The sequence below is a fragment of the Plasmodium malariae genome, assembly GCF_900090045.1.
Source record: "Plasmodium malariae genome assembly, chromosome: 8".
Taxonomy (NCBI): domain Eukaryota; phylum Apicomplexa; class Aconoidasida; order Haemosporida; family Plasmodiidae; genus Plasmodium; species Plasmodium malariae.
The window spans coordinates 2125449-2150504 of NC_041782.1; the positions used below are offsets into that span (position 1 = coordinate 2125449).

The 25056-nt window shown below is 24.0% G+C and overlaps 5 protein-coding genes across 5 annotated transcripts; 3 read left to right on the plus strand and 2 right to left on the minus strand.

Annotated features, from left to right (window-relative positions):
* Nucleotides 1-545: 545 nt before the first annotated feature.
* On the plus strand, nt 546-4595 carry PmUG01_08053300 (exportin-1, putative; the record flags this gene model as incomplete). Its single annotated transcript, XM_029004713.1, has 3 exons — nt 546-4094; nt 4250-4342; nt 4518-4595. 3 exons carry the CDS (start codon nt 546-548, stop codon nt 4593-4595), a joined length of 3720 nt encoding a protein of 1239 aa, XP_028861374.1.
* A 3456-nt stretch (nt 4596-8051) lies between these two features.
* On the plus strand, nt 8052-9990 carry PmUG01_08053400 (conserved Plasmodium protein, unknown function; the record flags this gene model as incomplete). Its single annotated transcript, XM_029004714.1, has 2 exons — nt 8052-9640; nt 9918-9990. 2 exons carry the CDS (start codon nt 8052-8054, stop codon nt 9988-9990), a joined length of 1662 nt encoding a protein of 553 aa, XP_028861375.1.
* A 1694-nt stretch (nt 9991-11684) lies between these two features.
* Nucleotides 11685-12466, plus strand: PmUG01_08053500 (CDGSH iron-sulfur domain-containing protein, putative; the record flags this gene model as incomplete). The annotated part of the gene is made up of 3 exons (XM_029004715.1): nt 11685-11753; nt 11901-12002; nt 12179-12466. The coding sequence occupies 3 exons, from the start codon at nt 11685-11687 to the stop codon at nt 12464-12466; spliced, it is 459 nt and encodes a 152-aa protein (XP_028861376.1).
* A 1127-nt stretch (nt 12467-13593) lies between these two features.
* ABCB4 (ABC transporter B family member 4, putative) lies at nt 13594-17481 on the minus strand (the record flags this gene model as incomplete). The annotated part of the gene is made up of 1 exon (XM_029004716.1): nt 13594-17481. The coding sequence occupies one exon, from the start codon at nt 17479-17481 to the stop codon at nt 13594-13596; it is 3888 nt and encodes a 1295-aa protein (XP_028861377.1).
* A 1742-nt stretch (nt 17482-19223) lies between these two features.
* PmUG01_08053700 (cytoadherence linked asexual protein, putative) lies at nt 19224-24772 on the minus strand (the record flags this gene model as incomplete). Its single annotated transcript, XM_029004717.1, has 9 exons — nt 19224-20477; nt 20833-21599; nt 21804-21962; nt 22192-22377; nt 22563-22694; nt 22827-22889; nt 22990-23043; nt 23179-23754; nt 23977-24772. 9 exons carry the CDS (start codon nt 24770-24772, stop codon nt 19224-19226), a joined length of 3987 nt encoding a protein of 1328 aa, XP_028861378.1.
* Nucleotides 24773-25056: the final 284 nt, after the last annotated feature.

A 25056-nucleotide genomic window follows, 5' to 3' on the forward strand; every position in this document is an offset into this window, starting at 1 on the left:
AAAAAAGAAAGAAGTTGAATTACACATATGAGAGTAGTTCAGGGATAATCTTCGCATTTGCACGATATATACGAAATTAAAAGTAAATTAAGAAAAAATAAGGATAAATAAGGATAAATAAGGATAAATAAGGAAAAATAAGGAAAAATAGGAAAAATAAGGAGAAATAAGAAAAATAAGAAAAATAAGAAAAAAACAAAATAAAGAAAAAAAAGAAAAAAAAGGTTTGTTATTCCCATTTTGTATAAACTATAAACGAATTACACTTTTGCGTTGCTGTATTGGTACACTGAACTGCCCATTTTGTACAGATAATAAGGAAAAAATAAATCAAACAAAAATACCGTGCAAAGAGGAAGGGGAAGTAGAATCGATCATATAAGTTATAATTCTGGTAGAAGCAAACGTAAGATATATACATATATATATATATATATATTGAGGTATAATTTTTTCGGGCATTACTGGAAAAGAATCAGACAAAGACGCAGACTCTGACTAAATAAGGGGCAGACGATTTTCCCAAATTTGAAAAGGCTGAACTGATGAAGATGGAAAATGAACCGTTCAACCCTTTATCCTTGTTAGACAAAAACCAACCCTTTGATGCAGAGAAATTAAAGTTGTTAGATAATGTTGTTGAAGCACTCTTAGATACGAAAGATAAGAATAGAAGAGACTTTGCTCAGAATTTGTTGAATCAGTTTAAAATGTTAGATAATTCTTGGAGGTCTGTGTCTATTATATTAGAGCATAGTGAAAATGTGAATACCAAGTTTTATGGGTTACAAATATTAGAAGATTGTATAAACAATAAATGGAACATATTACCAGGTGAAGAAAGAGAAGGAATGAAAAATTTCATAGCTTGTTTTACGATAACGTTATCAACAGAAGGAACAACTGTTGGAGTAGACAGACATTTATTAAATAAATTAGATGAAACATTAATTCAAATTGTGAAAAAAGAATGGCCTGATTCTTGGTCTAGTTTTATACCAGATATAGTAAATTCAGCAAAATTAAATCAAAATGTGTGTGAAAATAATATGAAATTATTGAATATGTTAAGTGAAGAAGTCTTTGAATTTGGTAATGAAACGTTAGTTAAAAAGAAGAAAGAAAAATTAAGAAATGAATATGCTAGTCAATTTCAAGAAGTATATAATTTATGTTTATATATTTTAGAAGCAAATGTATGTAATAAAAGAAGTACAAATACTTCTTTAATTAAACAAACTTTAAATTGTTTGTCCAATTTTTTTAAATGGATCCCTTTAACGTATATATTTGATAAATATAAATTTAATGATAATAATATACAAATAATAGATCTCCTATTTGATCATTTTTGGGATGATATATCTTACAAAATAGAATGTGTTAAGTGTATACAAGAAATAGTTATGTTAAAAATTGATGAAAAGAATATTATATATTTTGATAATGTGTTTATAAATCTATGGTCCAAATTAGTAAGCAAAATTAAATTATTGCCAAATGCTAACGAAATGAAAAATATTCCACCTGAATTGAAAATTTTTTGGGAGCAATATTTTTTACAGTTAAGTATTTGTATTACTAGTTTTTTAAGAAATTATAGAGAGAAAATTGTGGAAAAAAATAATAATACAAATGATGTTAATATTGTTTTTAAATTTTTAAATATGTTAGCTAATAGTAGCATGGAGGAAGTATTTTTAATTATTATAGATTATTATAACATTTTTACAGAACAGTTGATTAGAGAATTAATAGCACGATTAGAACAAGAGCACAATTTGAAAAATAAAAATGGTTCAAACCCTTCTAGTGAGTTAAAAAACTCTTTAGGAATATCATCAATGAATATGTCAATGAATCTAGAAACCTCTTCCTTAAGTAATAGAAAAGCATACAGTTTTGCAACTATGAATAATGATACAAGTGTAAGCGGAAGTAGTAGCGTTAATGCAGTAATTAATATAAACGAGTACTCATCCATTTTAGACAAAATAGATTTGACACCAACAGATATTAAGAAAATGTGCCCTAGGATTAAACTCTACGAATTTATTTTAAACGATATAAGAAAAACAGTTATAGAAAAAATGGCAAAACCCCAGGAGATTTATATTTCGTATGATAACGAAACGGGTGAAGTGGTTAGAGATTTTGAACCGGATACGACAGAAATATCGTTGTATAATACTATGAAAACAACTTTAGTATATTTAACCTACTTAGGTTCGGAAAAAACGATGGAATTAATTGTAGAATTGTTAAATAAAGAATCAGAGAAATCATTAAAAAATACGAACAAAAATGAAGTTTGGAATAGTACAAAAACTAACAGAATCAGTTATGCTGTTGGATCTATATCTATGTGTATGACTCTTAAGAAGGAACAAGATTTCCTAATGTACATTTTAAGAATATATTTACACATGATTGAAGTCAAAAATGGAGAAGAAAATAGAGCTATTTTAGCTTCTTGTGTAATGTATATTGTAAGCCAATATCATAGATTTTTAAAACTTCATTGGAGATTTTTAAAAACAGTTATGAAAAAATTATTTGAATTTGCAGAAAATGAAAAGGTACAGGACATGGCGGCAGAGACCATTTTAAAAATTTGTAAACAATGTAAAAATGTTATAGCTAAAAATAATCATTCTAATGATAATAATGAATCTTTCTTTAGTACGTTTATTAAATTTCATAATAATATAATGCATAAATTACCTGAAAAATTAAATTTGTTATTGTATGAAGCTATTGCTCATGTTATCTCTTGTTTTCCTTATGAAGAAAAGCAGGAGAGTATCAAAATATTGATGAGCAAATTAATGAATTTATGGAATTCCTTAATTTATGCTAATAACGGGATTAAAGATATGAACAATCCAAATGCGTTAAATAATAGCACATCTAATGGTAACACTATGGATGATATGAAAAATTTAGAACATTTATGTACGTATGAAAATTCTAAGTTAATTATTACTTTTGTAAGAGTGAACTGTAGATTGGCTTATGCCTTGTCCTATTTCTACTATGAACAGCTAAATTTAGTATTTTTAGATTTTTTAAAAATCTACCAGTTATATAGCAAGTTTATAAATTTAGAAGTAGAAACAAATGGAACCAAACGAATTAAGCATGCACAATTCAGAAATTTATTTTTAATGAAAAGAGAATTTTTACATTTAATTGAAACAACCATAGAAAGAAGTTGTTATAATATACAAGAATTAGAAGCAGATTTATTAAAAAGAGAACAGAAAAAAATGAGAAACGAAATTGATGAATCAATGGATATTCCTCTTCCAACAGTTGAAGAAGCGAAACAAATTAATTTTCAGATGACAAGCAATATTTTAAATGTTTTATTAGAGACTATATTGGTTGATTATCGAGATAGTAACCCACATATAAAGGATGCAGAAGTATTTTCCTTACTTTCAACAGTATTTAAGAAAATTGAAAATGTTACTTGTCCTATTTTACCTACCGTTTTGAATTACGTGTTATTACCTACTATAGATATGATAAAAAACGACTTTTCATCATACCCGGAACATAGAGAGAAATTTTATAATTTTTTGGATGCATGTGTTAGACACTGTTTTGATTATTTATTTACTCTAGACTCTGAAATATTTAACACCTTCATTCAATCCCTTTTATGGGCTATTAAGCATGAACATCCATCAGTTGCAGATCATGGTTTAAGAATAACTCATCAGTTTCTTCATAATATTATTATAAAAAAAAAGGAATACTTAGAAGAGTTTTGTAAAGCTTTTTATTATATCATACTAAATGAAGTTTTTAAAACATTAACAGACTCTTTTCATAAATCTGGTTTTCACTATCAAACAATTATTCTGATGAACATGCTGAGGCTGCTTGAGTTTGAGGTAGTAAATATTCCACAAGTAGAAATAACAAAACCGCATATAATAAAACACGTGCAAACCTTTTTAACACAGTCCTTTGAAAATTTAAACCAGAAGCAAATTGAAACATTTTCAGTGGACTTATTTAATTTTTGTGTTGAATCTCCTTCAGCCTTTAGGTCATTTGTTAGGGACTTATTAATATCACTTAAGGTTAGAGATCACATATGTGCATTTACTCGGGAGGAGAATTGTATATCTGTATCAGCAATTTTGTGTAGTTTTTAGTGTACTTGATTGAATTTGGTTTTATATGCATTTATTTGTTCAAATTTATATTTTTTTTTTTTTTTTTTTTTTTACCGCAGGAATTTTCCACGAATCAAGACGAACTTTACGAAGCCGATAGGCAGGAAGCATTACAAAGAGCCAAATTAGCAGAAGATAACAAACTCATAAAGGTAAAAAGAGATATATATATTAGTACATATATCTATGTATGAACATCCACTTGCGTAAAAATATATGCGTATATGTATATACATTGCATTCAGTTGCTCATAATTAACGTGTTAAAAAACCATTAATTCATAATTAAATAAAAAAATTTTCACGCATATCTTTTTTTTATATCAGCTCAGAGGATTAATGAAAGAAGATGTACCAAGCTTTTCGGCTATTGACGTTGATGATGAATATATAAATGTAGAATAAATTTAGATGTTTTACTTTATTTTTCCCTATCTGTTTTATTTTCATTGTAATTTCCTTCTCTATTTTTTTTTTTTCCTTATACATTATTTTTTAATCATCGTTCTCGTTACTCCTTTAATCTTTATTTCATTAGCCATCTATTAATATTATATTTTTTTATTAACAAATTAGTATTTTTAGGTGCTTAAAGAAATGCATATAATATATATATATATTTATATGTGCGAAAATATATACATATAAATATTCTCATGTTAACTGTGTTGTGTATGTATAACAAATGATAAATAATTAATCGACTTCATTATTTCGGCAGTTTTATTATTACATAACTTTGCCCATTTGAAGATTTTTATCATAAAATTATTATGTGCATTTGCACACACATTGAACAATACATAGATATACATATATATATTTATATGTATATATATGTATTTACTTACATGTTTCTCCATTTTATACATTATGATCATTATTTTTCATAGTGAAATGCATGGTTTTAAAATTTAGAAAAAATATATACATTTTCTAATTTGAATGGTCAATAATTTTTTAATTATCAACATAATATCAATGCAAAGACTTCTTAATAGTTGCTTTTTCTCTATTTGTTCCTTTTTTTTTTTTTTTTTTTTTTTTTTTATATAATCTTAAAAAGAAACTAGTTGCTTTTTAAAAAGGAAAAAGTGTAATTAAATCTTTTACCAAGGTGTTACTGGTTTTTCATATATTTTGTGAAGTTTTAATTTTTTTAAAGATATTTAAATGTATTTGTATAAATTACGCTTTTAAATCAAACCATGAGCAAATACTATTTTAGAGGAATATTTTTACATTACGTATAGAACTGAACTGAAATACGTACGCAAATATAAGAAAATTAAAAAAAAAAAAAAAAGAGACTCCCTTAAGATTTTAAAAATACACAGAGATATTTTCATATAGCATCTCTAATTTTCAACGAAAAATATAGGAACTTGGAAGGAAATATTTCTTATATGAAGCAAATATAAAAAATTTTCAGCTTTTGAATATTAGGTTCCATTATTTTACGTATGATACCGAACGATGTAGTTCAAGCGTATATAATTACGTAAAGCACATTACGGAACGTAAATGTTTATATATATATATATATATATATATAAGGATATATACTAAAAATACGAGATGTGCATACTCAAGAACATGATGCAGAATTTGGAAAACTTTGTCACTGATCTTAACCGTTAAACTTTGCAAATTCATGGATTATTAAAAGTTTAAAATTGAAAAGTTTATTTTGTTGCTAATTTTTTTATCATTTTGGCAAATTTTTATCTTATGTGCAATTAAAATTAAGAAATGCTGAATAAAAGGGTGCTTAAATACATTTCTAATTAAACATCAATGCTACATATTATATTTACATATATAACATATGAATGTTAGAACAATATGAATTTATGTTTATACTATTTTTTTCTGCAAGCAGAAATTAGTTCCTCCTCGTTTATTCATTTCTATGCATGTAATATATATTTTATGTAACTTTCATATATGATTAAAGGCATTACATTAAAATATTTTTTGCTTGTTCGTAAAAATTTATTTATTTTTACGTTTACATATATATACTCAATATACTTTTTTTTTCTAAATGAATTTATCATTTGTACATTTTTTTTAAATTAACATCTTTATTTCATCTTTTTCTACTTATTTTATTTCATATTATTTTTTTTATTGATTTCATTTTCTTCACTGTTATTTTAATTTTCTTCTCTTTTTTTTTTACTTTTATAACTTACACTTTTTGTTTTTTTTTTTTTTTTTTTTTTTTTTTTATTGCCATTCGTTTGTTTTTTTATTTATTTTCAAGTTCACTTGAATTTTCTCATATGTTTTCTTTTGTTTATATTTTACGTTTGCACATTTACGATTTCTGTAAAAACGCATTTTATCCTTAAAAAAAAATATACGAGTACAAATTACAAATGTAAAAATGTCAATAATTATATGTATATATTATAATATACTATTTTTACATAAAATTAACCATACTATTTTTTTATTTTTTGTTAATTTTTTTGTAAATAGGCACTTTTACCATCTTGCTGCATAACCCTTGGGCCATTTTCAAGTACATATATGTTTTTTTTTTAAAGTCCAAATATTAACAATCTTTTACTTGATAATATTAGTTCTTTGTGCTGTATTATCGCATTATTGGTATATATATAGATAACACGTACGTTTATATATATATGTACATATTTATAAATATATATATGAAGGATAAATGTTAAAAAGTATATTACTATAGCTTTTTCCAAGGTAATAAGAAATATAGTAAATAAAGTAAATTCTATTAAAAAATAGAATACAACATGCACTGCATACAAAAACAATAAAATTATGAAAACTGATACATGTTAGTTCAAAAAATATATAAAATGAAAAAACAAGAAGGATAGTATATTTTTTGCACATGGAAAACACATTATTTTTACCTTTATTATGTAAATTTTTAAATAAATAAAAAAAAAAAAAAAAAAGATAATTTTTGTATCACGTATGAAGTTATCTCTTTTCGTGTGTTATATAAAAAGTTGCATTATTTTCTTAATTTGTTGGAACACAGCGAGCAGAATTTTATATATATATACATGTATGTATGTATCTATGTATGTATGCATTCACCTTTTGGAAAGAATAAGTAGTAGATAAATTAGTGAATCCATTTAATTCGTATTATATATAAACTAAATATTAAAAGAATAAGAAAAATTCCAAAAAATAAGATGTGCTTACTAAAGTATATATATATATATATATATATATATATATATATATATATATATATATGTACATTCACGTAAATATATGTATGTATATATATGAATAAGCAGTTTTTCCAATATATATGTTAAAGGAATATGAAAAATTAAAACACTGAGAAAGCGCATAAAAGGATATACATACATATATATATATATATATTTATGTGTGTTTATGATTATGTGTGTAAAATTTTTGAAAAATTAACGGAGGATTTTTTATAAGTATAGATATAATCAAATGAACAAAAATTGGTAGGTTCAGAATTAAAACGTTCAATTTTTGAATATTACCAGAAATACTCGAAATATATTTACAGTTAACATATTCGAAAAAAGGTGAAAAACATAACCTTTTGAAATATAGCTTAAAACTTATGTTCCATAAATTAAGAAAAAAATTAATTTCTTGTTTATACATTCTGATGAGCAATTGAATATGCCTCTTGGTAGGACAGTATTGCTCGAATTTTTTAATAAATTAAACACGCGCATGAATGATTCTAACTGTAAACATATATATATATAGATAGATAGATAGATAGATAGATAGATATATACAAATACATATGAACATTCATAAGCACGCATATATGTATATATGTAATTATAATAAAAAGACTACTTCTAAAATATGAATATCCACTCTTTTTTAAATCAACAAAAGAATCAGAGAGGTCCAAAAGACCAAAATAGAATGACAACACTAAATAATAACAGTTCAACAACAATTAGAGATATTAGTTATTACAGGAATAATGAAAATAGTAATGCAGGAAAAATGAATATGAATAATAACGTCCTAAATAATAATACAGTTAATAATAATAAAGTAATTAATAATACAGTGAACAATAATACAGTGAACAATAATACAGTGAACAATAATACAATAAACAGTAATACAATAAACAGTAATACAATGAATAATAATACAATAAACAGTAATGCAATGATTAATAATATGTATAATAACTCCAATAATATGAACAATAATAATTATTCATTAGGTTTATATATTGATAATCCTCAAAATGCATTTGTATTTGATGAAAATGATTTAAAAACTTTATTTTCTCATTATAAAGGGGCAAAAAATATAAGAATTTTAAAGGACAAAGCAGCTGCTCAAATAACTTTTAATGATCAGAATATGATACAACAAGTCAAAAAAGATATCAACGGATTAACAATTAACGACATTGGTACTATTAGATGTATTATACTAAATGAAGGAAAGGTAATCGAACAGTTTCTTCCCTTTTCAGCTAATGATCCTTCTGCAATTCAACAAAATTCGAGTACCAAACAAAATAGTGAAAATACAGTTAACATGCTAAAAAAATTGGCCAGCTTATTACAGCCGCAGAATAGTGCTAACAATAGTGGTATGAGCAGCATGAGTAATATGAGCAATATAAACAATATGAGCCATATGAATAGTATTAGCAGTAACAATGTTAACAGTGGTAGTAACGGTAACGGTAACAACGGTAACAATATTGCGAAAAAAAAAAATGACAATATGAATGTAATATTAGGAAAAAATCAAATGAAGAACAAAATTATGAATCATTCGAATTATAACAATAATAACAATAATAACAATAGTTTCAACGGTGCTCATAATAGTAAAAGTGATCAAAATGAGAATCCATATGCTACTAAAAGATTAAGTAGAATAGAATTAATTGATATATTTGGTTTTCCTACCGAATTTGATATAATGAAAAAAATTTTAGGTAAAAATAATTCTAATATAGTTTATATAAATGAACAAACAAATAACAGTGTATCTATTGAAATAAAAGGAAAGCCACTAAATGAAGCTCCAGTTGTTGAACGAATGCATATATCCATATCATCAGACGATATAGCATCTTATAAAAAAGCAATTGAATTAATTGTAAAATTATTAAATTCTATTTATGAAGAATTTTGTGATTTCTGTTATAATAATAATTATCAAGTACCAGAAAATTTATCTTTTAAAAGACATGAATATATGTATAATTCTGATGGCAGTACGAAATACGTAGGCTTTAAGGATAAATGGCATATAATGAAAGAAAATTATAAAAATGATTATACTTTTAAAAAAAATAAAATTGTACAAAAGAATGATAAGGAAAAAAGAATTAATAACAACGGATTTAATGCACATTCCAACTCGAACATTACATATAACAACCAAAATGCTTTCATGGGGGATTTCAAGGAAATGTAAGAAAAAATTGGAAAATAAAAGAAAAATGGAAAATATAAGAAAAATGGAAAGTATAAGAAAAATGGAAAATATAAGAAAAATGGAAAGTATAAGAAAAATGGAAAGTATAAGAAAAATAGAAATAACAAATGGAAAATATATCAAAAGTGGAAGATATAAGAATAGAATAAAGGAAAAATAGAAAACATAAAAGAAAAAAAAAAGGACTGAGTTACACCTAACATTTACTTTCCTTTTTTCATCTGTTTCATTTTTACATACTTTCTTTCGTAGGAATTACAGTGAACCCAACCATGGAAATTTTCGCAATATTAAATTAAATAGGACAAGAGATCAAATGTTATGAAAACATCTCATTAAAACTTTGTACCTTGGGAAGTAGCAACCTGATTTAAATTTTGTTTACAGAAAAAGATATTACGATATTTTAACTTTAACTTATTATATTATCAGATATGCATTATCAGAAAAAGTTTCTCCTCTTTTAGGTAAAAGTAAAATGTGTATATTTTTGTTTTTTCTTTTTTTTTATTTGTATATAATATAATTACATTTTCAAGTTTAATTATTTTATTTATATAAACACATATTTGTACACCGTCATAAATTTTTTTAGTAAAATAATTGATTTTACGGCTTTTTTATTGGACGTATAAGTATAGTTCGAAATAATATTTAAAAGTATTAACCTTATATTTGCAATGGGATATATTTTGGAAGCACTTTTCTGTTTTTTTAACTGACTGAATATTTTTATGTAGCATAAATGTAGCTGTGTAAGTACTGTCACAATATAAGGAATGTTTGTATTGAGTTTTATATTTCTTTTCATTTTTTTGCATTACTTTAATGGAAAAACAAAGTTTTATGATTTATTCGTATTTATGATATTTTTCAGTCCATTTTGTTGTACACACCTATTAGTGTTGTAATAATTTAACTAAAGGTAAATAAAATTTTTATATTGGTACACGGGGGATTATTTTTTTTACTGATATGTTTGGCCGTTTTTATTAGTATGTATTTTGGAATGACAAATCGGAGTGTTCTTTTTCAAAGTAGTTTACTTACGCAAGCTTAAATATGCATATATATATACGTAAGTATGTAGATATGTATTGGTATATGCATGAGTGTGTCTTCGTATTCATGCACCTTTTCACACAGTTTAAGGTCGTATCAGATGAAAATATTGTACCTTTTGTTCATTTATTATTTTAAAAACCTGCTTCCATTTTCTCTCTTTTTTTTCCTTTAAAAATAATATGAAAAGATAACTTTATATTATTGTTTTAAAGATATTAGATGTTTTGGGAAAAAATGAATCCATATAATTGCTCTGTTTAATTTGTTTAATTTTTACTTTTTCTAAAATGTTAAATTATTTCATATAAACAAAAAAAAAAAAAATTAGTTTGCTAAAAGCATTCCTTTAACCTTACAATTTGATTGAACAGCTTTAAAATAAAATATCTAGGGCAAAATGTACAAAAGAAAAAAGGTTCACATTTTTACAGTATATTCATGAATTTAAGATGTTTTACAAAAAGAATAAAGTATGATATTTTTTCATTTAAAGTAAGACGAAATAAAATGAATTTGCCTTAATAAAATACATATTTATGAGAAGGAAAATTTAAACATATTTTATGATCAGGAGTAAAAATTAAAACTTTACATATATTTTTGAACATAAAGTAATACCAAAATTTTAGTGTATATATTTTTAATAAACAAAATATATATATATTTGTTTATTCCATATCCCTTTTTTTTTTTTTTTTTGTCATCATAGTCATATGCTTTTACATACATTTTCAGCTTTTTAATTTCCACTCTGTCACTTTTTTCTTTTCTTTTTTTTCCATCCTTTTTAAGGATATATATTGATTTATAAGCTACGAAATAATGTAAGAAATTATAACATTTTAAAAATCAAAAAATAAATATAAAGAAGATAAGAGAAAAAAGGATAACTTACCCCTTTTATTTTATTATTATTATTATTTTTTTTTTATAAATTTCAAAAAGAAGGAAAATATGAAAGATCCTTGTGAATATCTTGATAAAATAAACTTCAACACGAAAAGATTTCCCCAATATACTCATGTACTCAATTATAACAAGTTCGACAAATATTTTATAAAACGTCCATTTGAAATGTTATATCTGCATTTTTATTTTATTATATTTTTATTTTTATTTTTATTTAATTATATATATATTTTTTTTTTGCATGTATATAATAAAATTTAGTTGATAGAAAGCTGTCCTTCTGAGAATGAAAATGAAAAGATTGTAAGAATTTGTCGATGTTGGCAATCATCGAAATTCCCTTACTGTGATGACACACATAAGGTTAAATAGGAAGCCATAAATGCATGAGCATACAGATACGTGAATATATACAAATATATATATATTTATATTATACATGAATGCTGATGTATATATTTTTATGTCCATACATAAGTGTATAGCGGTTTGTAAACATCAGCATTTATATACATATTCTATTTTTACCCCTTTCATAGATTTTCATTGAGAATGGAGACAGTGTTGGCCCTTATGTAGCAAAGTTAGTTAGCTATAAATTATCAGATGAAGAAAAATTGAAAAAGCAAAAATATAATGAAAAATATATAAAAATAAATAACAAATTGTCTTCTGATAAATCTTCTGTATTAAATGTGAGTGTCAACTGTAAACCGTACATAAATTATAAATTAAAGAAATCTGTTCTTCTTTCATTTGTTGTCCTGACATCAGCGTTACTGTATGGTAAAAAAGAAAAATTAATTAACATATATTCAACTAATTAAAACAGGGAAAGTGAATATTAAAAACGAAAATTTTTAATTATAACAAATATAATTTTCACATGATGCAATTATTTAGTGCAATATTAAGTATTAATTGGTATTTATTGCATACATTTTTGGTGTTATCGGATGGATGTAGATAATTGCATTTATAAATTTTTTTTTTTTTTGCAACATTTGTCTATATGCATAAGTATGTGTGTGGATAAATATATATATATATATATGTGTGTACACATATATTTTTGCATAACGATTGAAGAGTTTTCTCATGAAATTTGAATTAAAGAAATAACAGTCATGTAAATAAATAACATTACATATAGGAGGAAAGTAGATATATCCCATTAACATATACGGAATGGCACAAATTAAATTTTGTCAATTTTTTAAGTTTTTTGAAGTTGAATGATTAAAGAAAAACACATATAGTTATGTATATATATTTGTATGAATTCAAATATATATGCACTGAAAATAGTTAAAATATATAACAATTACATTTTGGAGGAAGTGTTAAATATAAAACAATTTAATTATTTACATGGGTATTAAAAAATGAATAAAAAAAAAAAAAAATCATCAGTTTAACTTCTCAAAATTAGTGAAAAACAAAAAAAGCCAAATAACACAGAAATTAAAGAATAATTTTTATGTTAAATAGAAACAAATAATATATATACGAATTACAATTATATAAATGTTTTATTGAAAAAGGACACATTAGTTTGGTAAATTTTTTATTTTTTTATTTTTTACCAAAAAATTAGAACATTTTTTGTAATGTTATAATTCATATTTATAAAGAAAATTAATATGAAAGTAGGATATGAATTATAACATATGAAATTCGAATCTTTGTATGGCATTTATTCGAATTTTAGTGACTGTGCCTTTTACCATAGAACTGCAAATAGAGCATGTGATCGATGATTTGCCGGATTTTACATACCAAGGATTTCATTTTTGTTTTAAGCATATCGGATGTACACTGTACATATGTAGATTATTAAGCCCATACAAATGGTCTATCACAATGTACATACAAACATAAAAATATATATATAAACAACTGCCCATACCAACAATTACGTACCCACCTACAAATTTAACTATTTACTTTCATGCTAAATTTCATTAAGCTTCTTGGCATACACACTGTTCCTGTTCTGTTCCAATTTCACTCTTAAACCTTGTTCTATAATTTTTCCATCCTTTAAAACATAAATATAGTCACATCGATTAATTGTCGTAATTTTATGAGAAAGATTTATTATAGTACAATTAGGTAAGTAGTTTTTAATACTTGAAAAAATTTTTAGCTCATTTACTGAATCCAAAGCATTAAATGCTTCATCTAATATTAGAATGTTCGGTTTTTTTATAATAGCTCTAGCTAAGGATATTTTTTGCTTCTGCCCGCCTGACAAAATTTTTTCATTAATATTATGAAAGAATTTGTTTTTGTATGAATTTATTAAATCATTTATACGAACAATTTTAGACACTTTTATTATTTCTTTATATAGTTTTTTTATGAAGTGCACTTTATATTTGTTATAACTTTTTTTTTTTCTCTGCTCTTCTAGTAACTTTGTATTTATTTCTTTTCCACACATTAGGCATTTTTTGAAATGTGAAAAATTGTTTTGCTCATTCATCTCGTTATTCGTAGAAATCTGTTCATTTATCTCGTTGGTACTAATAATTTGTTTGTTTAAACTTTGAGCATTCTTTATTTTTTTGTTTTCTTCATCATTTTCATTTGTAGTATTATCATTATCAGAAGAAAATAAGTGTACACAACTGTTTATATTAATTTTATTAAATTTGAAATTGTATTTTAAATAGGATAAATTCTTACTAGATTTTAATCTACAGTTATAGGAATAAAGTATGTTGTATATTATGCTATCACTAAATAAATATGTTTCTTCCTCTACGACTGATATTTTTTTTGTTAAAATATATTTTGATATATTCTCAATATTTTCATTATCCAATAATATATTTCCATAAGTCTTATTATATAATCTAGCACATAATTTCGATAGATCATTTTTCCCCGAATCATTGTAACATAAAATTCCATATGTATATTTATTCGAAAAGCGTAAATTAATGTTTGATAAAATTTTATTCTTCGGATATTTTGCAAAATAGAAATCCACATTTTCAAAAACTAATGTGCTTCCTTTTTTAGCATCTTTTATATTATCTAATATTAAATTTTCGTTTATGTTTTTATAATTTTCATCAATAAATTTTAAAATCTCTAATTCTTTGATAGCATTTTGGATTATATATGGCAATGCACTATTCAAATTTTTTGTTTTTTTGTTTTTTTTGTTTTTAGTTTTTTTCATTATTTCTTCCTCACTCATGCATGCATGTGCCGATGAGGATAAAGTTGTTTTTTCTCTCTTCTGTTCTTCCTGTTCATTCTGCAATTGAAATTCACTAATTTTATGTGTATCTCCGATACATATTCCAGTGTTATCATTTTTTCTCATATTACTATAAATGCTGCTGGAGCTATTACTTGTGCTATTACTACTATCTACAGTAGCATTTTCGTTTTTATCAAGACTTGTGGTCAAATCTATTATAGCAGTATCATTTAAAATGTCATTCATACTAATGTCATCTATAGTTGTATAATCCGCTTCACTCGTATTATTTCTGCTAGAGGTATTACTATTTCCAGATATGTTATTATCGGATATAATGACACCTGCAGTTTTCGACTTTTTTTCTACAATGTTTATAGGAGTTTTTTTTTCCTTCTTATAATAAAATTTGGAATAATTATAAAATAAGAAAGTTAGTAGAATAATATATAACGTGTCATTTGTTATGTTACTCAACTTTAGGATACTTTTTTTGTCTTGAATAGATAATTTTTTGAAAGAGCTAATGTTATCAAACATAAACAGAAATTCTTCACTTATGTAATTATATCTTTCTTCATATAATTTTAATATTAACAATATGATATTTTTTTTATATTTGGTTCTTAAAAAATTTATAAATTTTTTATCTAGCTTATATTTGATTATAAGTTCATGTTCATTTTTAATGAAATTATATATTTCTTGAATATTTATATCAGGTTTATTTTTTTTTAATATATTTGATATTTTTTCATTTTTATTATAGGAATTATCTACCGCTACATTTTTCATATGAGTTTGTGGTAAGTTACTAAATTGAACTTCCTCCTTCAAAGTTTGAGAAAAATCAACTATCGTTTTTTTTTCATCTAATGGAATTGTAAATTTTCCATTCGTTGAAATATTGTTCGTATTACTTTCTGTTTGGTGATAAATTCCCTCCTCTTTAATGTTTGTCTGTGTATTGTTAAGAGAATTTCCGTTTATATTTTTTTTGAATTGCCTGTCTTCAATAAATGCAAGGGAAATAATATTATCCTCTTTCAAACTTTTTCTGTCACTTATGAACAATTTGCATAAATTATTATAATTTCTTTCAAATAGTTTCAAATAATTAGGTTTAATAATATTGGCAACATATTCAGCATTTTTTTGAATGGCTTGAAATTTTTTTATAAGGGGGTATTTAAGTATTACATTTTTTATATCAACAAAATTGTAAAGATTTGTAAAATGATATTTATTAGAACTCAATTTATTCTGACTGTTACTCATAGATTCCTTTTCAATTAATTTTATGATATCCTCTGCATTACCTATAAGTTCTTGGACTCTTGAATATTGTTGTTCAATAGTGCATGACTGGGATATAATATTTTGCATGTATATAACTGAAGAAATAACAGTTCTAGAATCTGAATAAATATTATTTTTTAAGGTTCTTTTACTTAAAATTAGGGTTACTATAAGGGTTAACATATCAATCAAACGTATTAAAAGCTTTTCTATACTATATAATAAACCTAATTTCATTCTACACATATAAATATTATCTAAAGATTTTGTGAATTTTTCTATTTCTTTATTATGTGTATTGAAGGTGTTTATAAGAGAAAAATTATTGATGGATTCTTCTACAATATTATTTGAATATGCAACATCATTACTCTCTTCTTTTGCCAATTTACGAAAAATATTTGAAAAAAATATAGAAATATTCGAAATAGTTATAACGATAAGGAAGGAAACTATAAATAGGTGTACATTTATTTTATACAGAAAATAAAAAGACAATACCATTTTTATAATATTTCTTAACAGTACAATAATGTTAGTGGTAAATATATCAATTAATTCAGAAGAATCTAAGTTTAATCTACTTATCAATTCTCCTCTACCTTTTTTCTTAAAGTAGTTTATATGTTTATACAGCAATACTCTAAATAGATGATTCTGCAATTTGTTTGTACTTAAATATGCACATACATTAAATATATATGACCGAAAGGATGACAATAATATGCCTAATAGGGAAATTAATACATACTTATAAATAGGATTATTAAATTTAAAATAATTTATCAATGATATCATACATGGCGAATTGTTCTTTTGGACAATTGTTGAACTCCTATCCATTACATAAGAGAGCGTTTTTGATAAAAAGATAGGAATAAAAGAATCAACAACTGAAGATATGATGGTTAATAAAAATCCCACGAGAAACATGTATTTACTTTCTCGTATTATTTTAAATAGTCTTGCTACATCATTTAACAAGCTATTTTTGTATTTACCCTTTTCCAACATTTTCGAATATATACTTGCGAAAATATTTTTTTCGTCAGATATTTCATCCTCTTTTCTATTATGTAGGGAGAGAAAAAAAACATTATTTCTTTTGACATAATTTAATTTTTTTTTTTGGTTCCATTGTTTAATTCTTTTTCTTCCATTTAACAAATAATTTATTTTGTTAAAATGTAACTTACAATTTTTCTTTCTTTCTAGAACACATTTTCTATTTACGAAACTATAGAAATGATTTTTGTTTTGCTTTTTATTTTTACATTTTATACAACACTCGATGGAACAAACATTTTTTAGCTTATTCTGTTTCATACAGTATTCGTTTTTGTGTAACACATTTTTAGATAAACAACATTCGTAGGTTAAGATATAAACAAATAAAAAATTGTGTAAAAATTTCATGTTTTTTTATATTTTTTTTTTTTATGAACTACATATTGTCCTTTATATGTCCTGAAAATAGTTAATAAGTTTTTTATGTGTACATAAAAGCTTCTTTTATTCCTATATATTTTTTAACTGTATGCGTTTATCTTAGCTTGTTTACGTTTGCTTTACATTTAGATCCTTTTCTTCTTTTCTCATATCTCCTTATTTCGCCCATCTATAATTATTTTGTTATATGCATTTATTCTTTTTATTTTCTTTCCTCTGCTAACCTATTGTTTATAATGTGATTAATACTTTCTTATTTGCCACTTCTTGTATTTCCGGCTGCCGTTTGGACCTTCTTAAGCTGTTACAATTAATGTATAGTATGTGAAATAATCCTTCTTATTTTACTCATTTTTTTTCATTACTGTTGACAAGAAAAATAGCCTTTTTAGTACATTAATATTGACAGTGTTATTATTGACAAATCGTATGTGTTTAATATTCCGTAAGGTACCTTTTTTATTCTTATTTTTACACAATGATATGCAGTATATACAGCAAGCGAATGCTTACATGCATAGGTACGTACATCAGTACGTATATATATATATATATATATATATATATGTGTATAGATACATATATTTTGTGCTGGTTTTTTCTTTTCGTCGCTTCCTCTTCAAGAATTATGAAATGAAATTTTTTTGCGTAAAAAGAAATACATGGCAAAAAATACATTTACACTATATCTCAAGTATCTACATAAAATAAATGACTTTCCTTCTTTAATATTATAAAGCATCATTTATTTTATTTTTTTCTTTCCTTTTAGAAGAAGTTAAGCATTCAATAATATTATGTTTCAATAACAAGTTGTGATTTAAAAAAAAAAAAAAAAATGCGTACATTAAAAGATATTGACAGAAATTCGTGATTTTCGCAAAGAAGCAAAAAGTGCTATCTATAAGATATTCTTAGCGTTTAAATAAAAAATTTTTAGATGTATTTATTTGTTAGATTTTGAAATAAGATGTTTTAAAAAGAAAAAATTGTAATTAAAAAAATATTAGAAAAATATTAGAAAAATATTAGAAAAATATTAGAAAAATATTAAAAAAATAATAAAAAAATTATTAAAAAAAATATTAAAAAAATCAAAATAAACATCAAAAAAATAAAAAAAACATCAAAAAAAACATCAAAAAAAACAAAACAATTATCAAAATAATTATAAACAAAAACAAAAAATAAGTTTTAAGGGGAGACATATAAAACAAAAATGCATTTATTAATCATATTTTAAATATTAATTTAATATATATGAATTAAAAAGTTTTAATTTAAAAATTGACAATAAAAAAAAAAAAGTTATTAAAAAGTTAAATCTTACAATGTGCAATATGCAGTAGGTAATATTACTTGTATAGAACTACACTAATCAAGTTAATTTCACGGCACTTTCTGTTTTGCTGTACATTGTTATTTATTCTATTTTGTTATATGTTTACATATATGTATTTCATAATATAAGTATCATGAAATGTTGTGGGAGTTTTTTGTTTCTTTCTTCATTTCTTAATTTCTCTTTTCTTTTTTTTTTTTTTTATTTCATTTAACGTTTTTATGCCGTTTTTCCTCTTTATGTCGTAAGACTCAATATTTCTTAAAGATGATCTAAATTAGAGTTCTTCAGAATAATTAAAAGATATAGAATTTTTATCATTCAAAAATTTTTCATCTTCATCTAAACCATCGAAAAAAGAATTATCATCTACATATACTAAGTATGCATCTTTAAGCAAAGCGTCAGTTACTTGTGGAGATAACATAGATATATTTCCTTTAAAATTTTGTAATAAAGGATTATCACTATCATTTTTAGCTTGCAGTCTAGCTTTGATTGATTCCTCCATGTAACCAGTTCTTTCAATATTGATTAATTTTTTACGTACAAATTTTAAAACTTTATCGGTAGTAAATCTTCTAAATTGTGTCCTAACAAGGTTAGTGACATAATATTCGAATACACGGTAAAATCTGTGTAGAACACGAATATTATTTACAAATATATAAACGAAAGTTTGATATATAGCATATAATCGCATAAAATTAAAAAAAAATACTGTTCCTAATAAACCATTAATTACTCGTTTAATAGTATCAAATATTAGAGCATGAACAACTGGTTTTTTTTTTATAATTTTATATAAGTCATAATTTACAGATAAGCTCTTATTTGTTTGGTTACGCAAATTCGCGAGAAAAGATTCTGGGAATACAGTACCAGTTTGAATGAATAAATTGGACATAACATATGCTGTTATGAGACCCATAGGTTTGCCGACATCTGGCCATTGAAGTTTATTATATATAAAATTAAGTTCATTTGGATTACTATGAACATCCTGAATTCTCAATACGAAAAATGTTAAATTAAGACCTATATATTTTCTATTAATATACTGAATGATCTTTTCTGAAGAATAATAATTAGGACTTGCTATAGCCTGGTTTTCACATAAAATACTTAAATTATTTAATTTCAACAATGAATATATTTTTGAACATAATAGAAACAAATTTGCGAAAATAAATGTTCTTCCATATTTTATTTGAGTTATTATCTTTTTGGCATATGGGGGTAAAAAGCTATTTTTTATCTTATCCAATATACTACCATAATATGCGTATGCGGCATTAAAGAAGGCTTTTTCTTGTAATGTCATGGATAGCATTGTTGTTGTACCATATTTTTTATCAAGCATGTTTGCATTGTTACTTAACATAATGGAAAAAATTATCTGGAACATGGTAAAAAATGTTTTTGCGAAAAATTTGGATGTCATAGAATTGTTGATCTCTTCTTCCCTCTCTTCTCTGCTCATTTTTGAGTAATTGTTTGAAACATTAAAGAGAAATATATTTCCTAACCCCTGCGATGGTAAAATAAAAGGCAATATAATTTGTGATCTATTATGACAAAGATAAAGGTAAAAAATGGGGAAATTGTGCATCATGCAAAATGTGAAGAACTATTAGAGGTGTGAAAGTACGAGAAAAATATAATGAGTTGTGGAAAATATGAATAAATGTTTAACGTGTGAATAGGTGTTGAAAATGTGAAGAGATATAAAAGAGTGTGAAAGAGGGACATACCACATTAGAATAACAAAAGAGTTATATAAATAGATTATACAACCCTGGCGAATTTTATCTCTCTACACATATATGTATTTGTATGTATGTATGTATGTATATGTATTCCGTTATCACATAAATGCACCATACCATTTTATCATTTGTCCTTTGCACGTGAAAGCTATCTTCAATTTTTCTACATAGCAAATAAACTGCTTGCAAAAAGGAGATATCTGAAAAAATATTTTTGTTAGTTTTGTATATTCCAAACAGTTCATCCGCGACATCCTTAAAATGTTTTTCATTCATAGTGAATCCATATATAATACCATATCTGTAAAAACCTACCGAATTTCCAGCAATAGAGTGCATATAATATAGTGTTCTATCTATTATAAATTTTGACTTTGGTGTAGATGATATGTATTTTCTTATATTGAATATATCAGCAAGGAAGATTATATCTTTGTAATTCTTTGAATATAATTCATAAGAATCTTTCATTAACATTATTCTATTATTTATATTATAATTATTATGATATCTAAATAATTGTTTTACGTGCTTTTGATTAAAATATGATTCATATGATTTCATAATATATTTTTTCATAAGAAAATTCCATTTCTCCAATTTAGGTGCCAAAAATTTTTGAGACCTTAAACCATCTGTCATTCGTTTTCGCACATATTCATTATTGTAATTTAAAAAAAAGTAACCAATCTCAGAATTATCATACCACTCCTTAAATTTATTCTCAATCAATATAGATAGCGCATAAGGTCGTAATTCTCCAATTGGTGGTTCATTTAGGTAACTAAAAAAATCTAACTGTAAAAAGGAATTCACATGCACCAGAAATTTGATGCTCTTTTTTATCTTCTCTATAGTTTGGCTTTTTAGCATACTCTCTAACTCTGAATGGGGGAAAATATTAGCACAGGTATGGAAATTGCTTTGAAATTTATACTTATGCATTATATAGGTGTATATATATATATATATATATATATAAGTATATGTACATCAAAATGTGAATAAAGAGGGTAAAAAAGAAACATTTAGAAATGAAATTATGGAAAAGTTAAGTAAAGATATAAAAAGTTCATTTTCTGTCATACTTTCTATTAAGCTCATAGGCAAGTTCCTTCTAACATATAATGTGTATGATTTTTTGACTGCAGAAGGAAACCAATAGCTTGTAGTAATTTTCCTATGAAAGGTATCCTCTTCTTTTAAACTTAAATACATAGCTTCTGCTATATTTTTATGAGCAATATCTACGAAAACAGTAGTATGCATTAGTACTATGTACATTCGTGCGTGCAAACACAGTTAAAAGTGAATTCATTGATTTTTTTATTTTTAATTTTAAAAAGGAATAAATATTATTACTAGTCCTTTTAAGAGGTTCTGTTACTATTATTATTATTACTATTTATTTTATTTTATATTTTATTATTTTTTTTTATTATTTTTTTTTATTATTTTCTTTTTTTCTACAGTTACCCTCATAAGTTGTAAGTCTAAATAGTAATAAAAATGTATACCAATTTATATCATTTGCTAAAAAATTATCATAATCCTCATAAAAGTTTACATTTCTTATTAATGTACTTATATCATTTAATTTAATAACATTCGTAACATAGTTATAATATTTTTGTAACATGGATAGGCATCCTTCTTGTTTTTCTAGGATTAGAATAAAAACAAAAAAATATGCATCATAAGTTACACCACAGACGTAGAAAAGTATAAGGATAAATTATTTATATTTGTTTCTGTTTCTGTTTTTGTTACTGTTTTTGTTACTGTTTTTGTTACTGTTTTTGTTTTTGTTTTCGTTTATGTTTTTTTTTTTTTTTTTTTAATATTACTGTTGATGTACTTAAATATTCCCTTGCACATGTTACATTTTGTTGAATCAAATTGTTTATGATCTGAGTGTTTAATATCTTTATCTTGTAATCCCTTATGCTCTTTATGTGACAAAACACATGTTTGAACACCTGTAATTTGTAAAAATTTTTATTTATTATTTTGGACATAAAAAGTATTTACTATAATTTAAATAATGTTACAAATTCGATTTTTCTTATTATAAGTATTAATGTTATTTCTCTTAAATTTTAAAAAATTACATTCTATTAAATGACAAAGTAGATCTGTAATGTTAGATTTCTGATCATAAGATAAATGTATAGCTAAAGGGGAATTAAGAATTATGATTATTTGTTGAATGGATCTCTTTTTTCTTTTTATTTTATTTTATTTCTTTTTCTTTTTCTTTTTTTTTTTTTTTACCATTGTTATATCCTGGTAAGTAAAGAGAACTTGCATAAGCCATGGCTTTATTATCTGATAATATTAAAAAGGTATGTATATATACGTATATATATATATACATGCAGTTACAGAAAACAGTGTTAAATATGTAGAAGAATGCGTGAAATATATGTTAAGATATGATGAAAAAAAAATTTTTTAAACTACTTAAAAGTCCAGTCAGATTTAAAAAGTGCATATATATAATTTTTTTTGGACTAAAGTAATTATACTGTTTAGTAAAAATAAAAAAGTTTGTTTCTAAGTTGAATGGGTTTATACTGCTAGAATAAGAACTTCTACTTTCTACAGGGATTACATTAATACCTTCAGTTAAAAAATTATTACTACTGTACATATTACAACTATCTATATCATTACACATGAATTTGAGGAAATCCTCCTTTATATGATTGTGCTCTAATAATACCTGCGTGTTAAAATCCTCTTGATATATATTTGTAATTAACTCCATTTGATATTTATTGAAATGATGAATCAAAAACTCTAATATATTACATTCATCGCATGATGAGTTTTTATTATTTTTTAAATAACTTTTTCTTCGTTTTTTCTTTGAATAATTTATGCCATCGGCATCACACATTATATCAAGTAATCTAAACCTATCTGATATATTGTGCTGCAAGATTTTTTGCCAACTAAAAAATGTTAATTCTCCTTGCATAAAATAGTTCTCAAAATTTTTAAGGGCCAATTTTAAGATTAGGAAATGTCCTAATGCTGTAGTGGTAATAATTGAAAAAAAAAAAAGTTATAAAATGAACGGAAACAATAAAAAGAAAATATAAACCGTAAAAATAAACAGTAAAAATAAACAGTAAAAAATGAATAAAAAAAAATGAATAGAAAAAAATGAATAGAAAAAAATGAATAGAAAATATAAAAGGGGAAAGCGGAAAAAGACCTTATTTTTAACATTTACGAATAAGAAAAAAACAGCACCTATGAGATGAGAGCCAACTAAAGTATACATTGCTATACCATAATGACTAGATATCTTGTCTAAGTTCCTCAGAAGGTTAATATTATCATTCGTTGTGAAAAACATATCATTAGAATTGCTTACATCTAAATTGGTATTTCCTAATATTACAGATAAATACGCATTTTCCTTAGGTCCTTTTTTTTTTATTTCATTAATGTAGTTTAAAGTATTTTCAAAATATTCTTCAAAATTTTGTTGAGAGTTATCTATTTTATAATCTTCATCATCGTACAAGAATAATTCATTTAATTCTATTAGCGATTTTTTTAAATCTTTTGTATTTTTATATGAATCCATGGGTATTAACATAATTTTTATTATTTTTAAAGCTCTTAATATTATAATTTTTTTCTTAATTGAATCTGAAATTTCAAAATTATAAGACTGTATAAGTTGTTCTTTTGCAATATGCTCATATTTTATTATATCATGCACACTCGCTGCAGTGTTAGGTATGAAATATTCATTTATATCTCCATTTTGGGTGTTTACTTTAATTATTTTAAAATTTGACATATCGTTGAGATATTCCTTATTTTCTGGTTTTACTATTGGAACTTTTAATTCATCTGTATGTAATGATTTAATTATTAATTTTTCTAATGCTTTTAAATTAATAAACAATTCCTTGTTGTCAATCATATATTTTAATTCATCGATATTACGATTTTTATGAAAGATGCATTTTACATTATCTTGCAGAGATAAAAATATAAAAAGAATTGAAATTGGTGCAGTAAGTACTGATATCATTTTTTCTCACTCCTCTTTTTACACGTAAATTGACTACAAATATGTTATATATATATATATTTCCTACTAATTTTGACTTAGAATTTGTCGTATAATAGGGAGTAGCCATAAACAAATAATAAAATATATAATATGTATTATAATTATAAAAAAAAAAATAATAATAATAAACATATTAAAAAAGACTAAATAATTATAATATTATATATTTTTTAATCTTTATAATTCAATGTTTATAATATTTTTAGTAATTTAAAAATTTGTAATCGGTTACAATTATATTA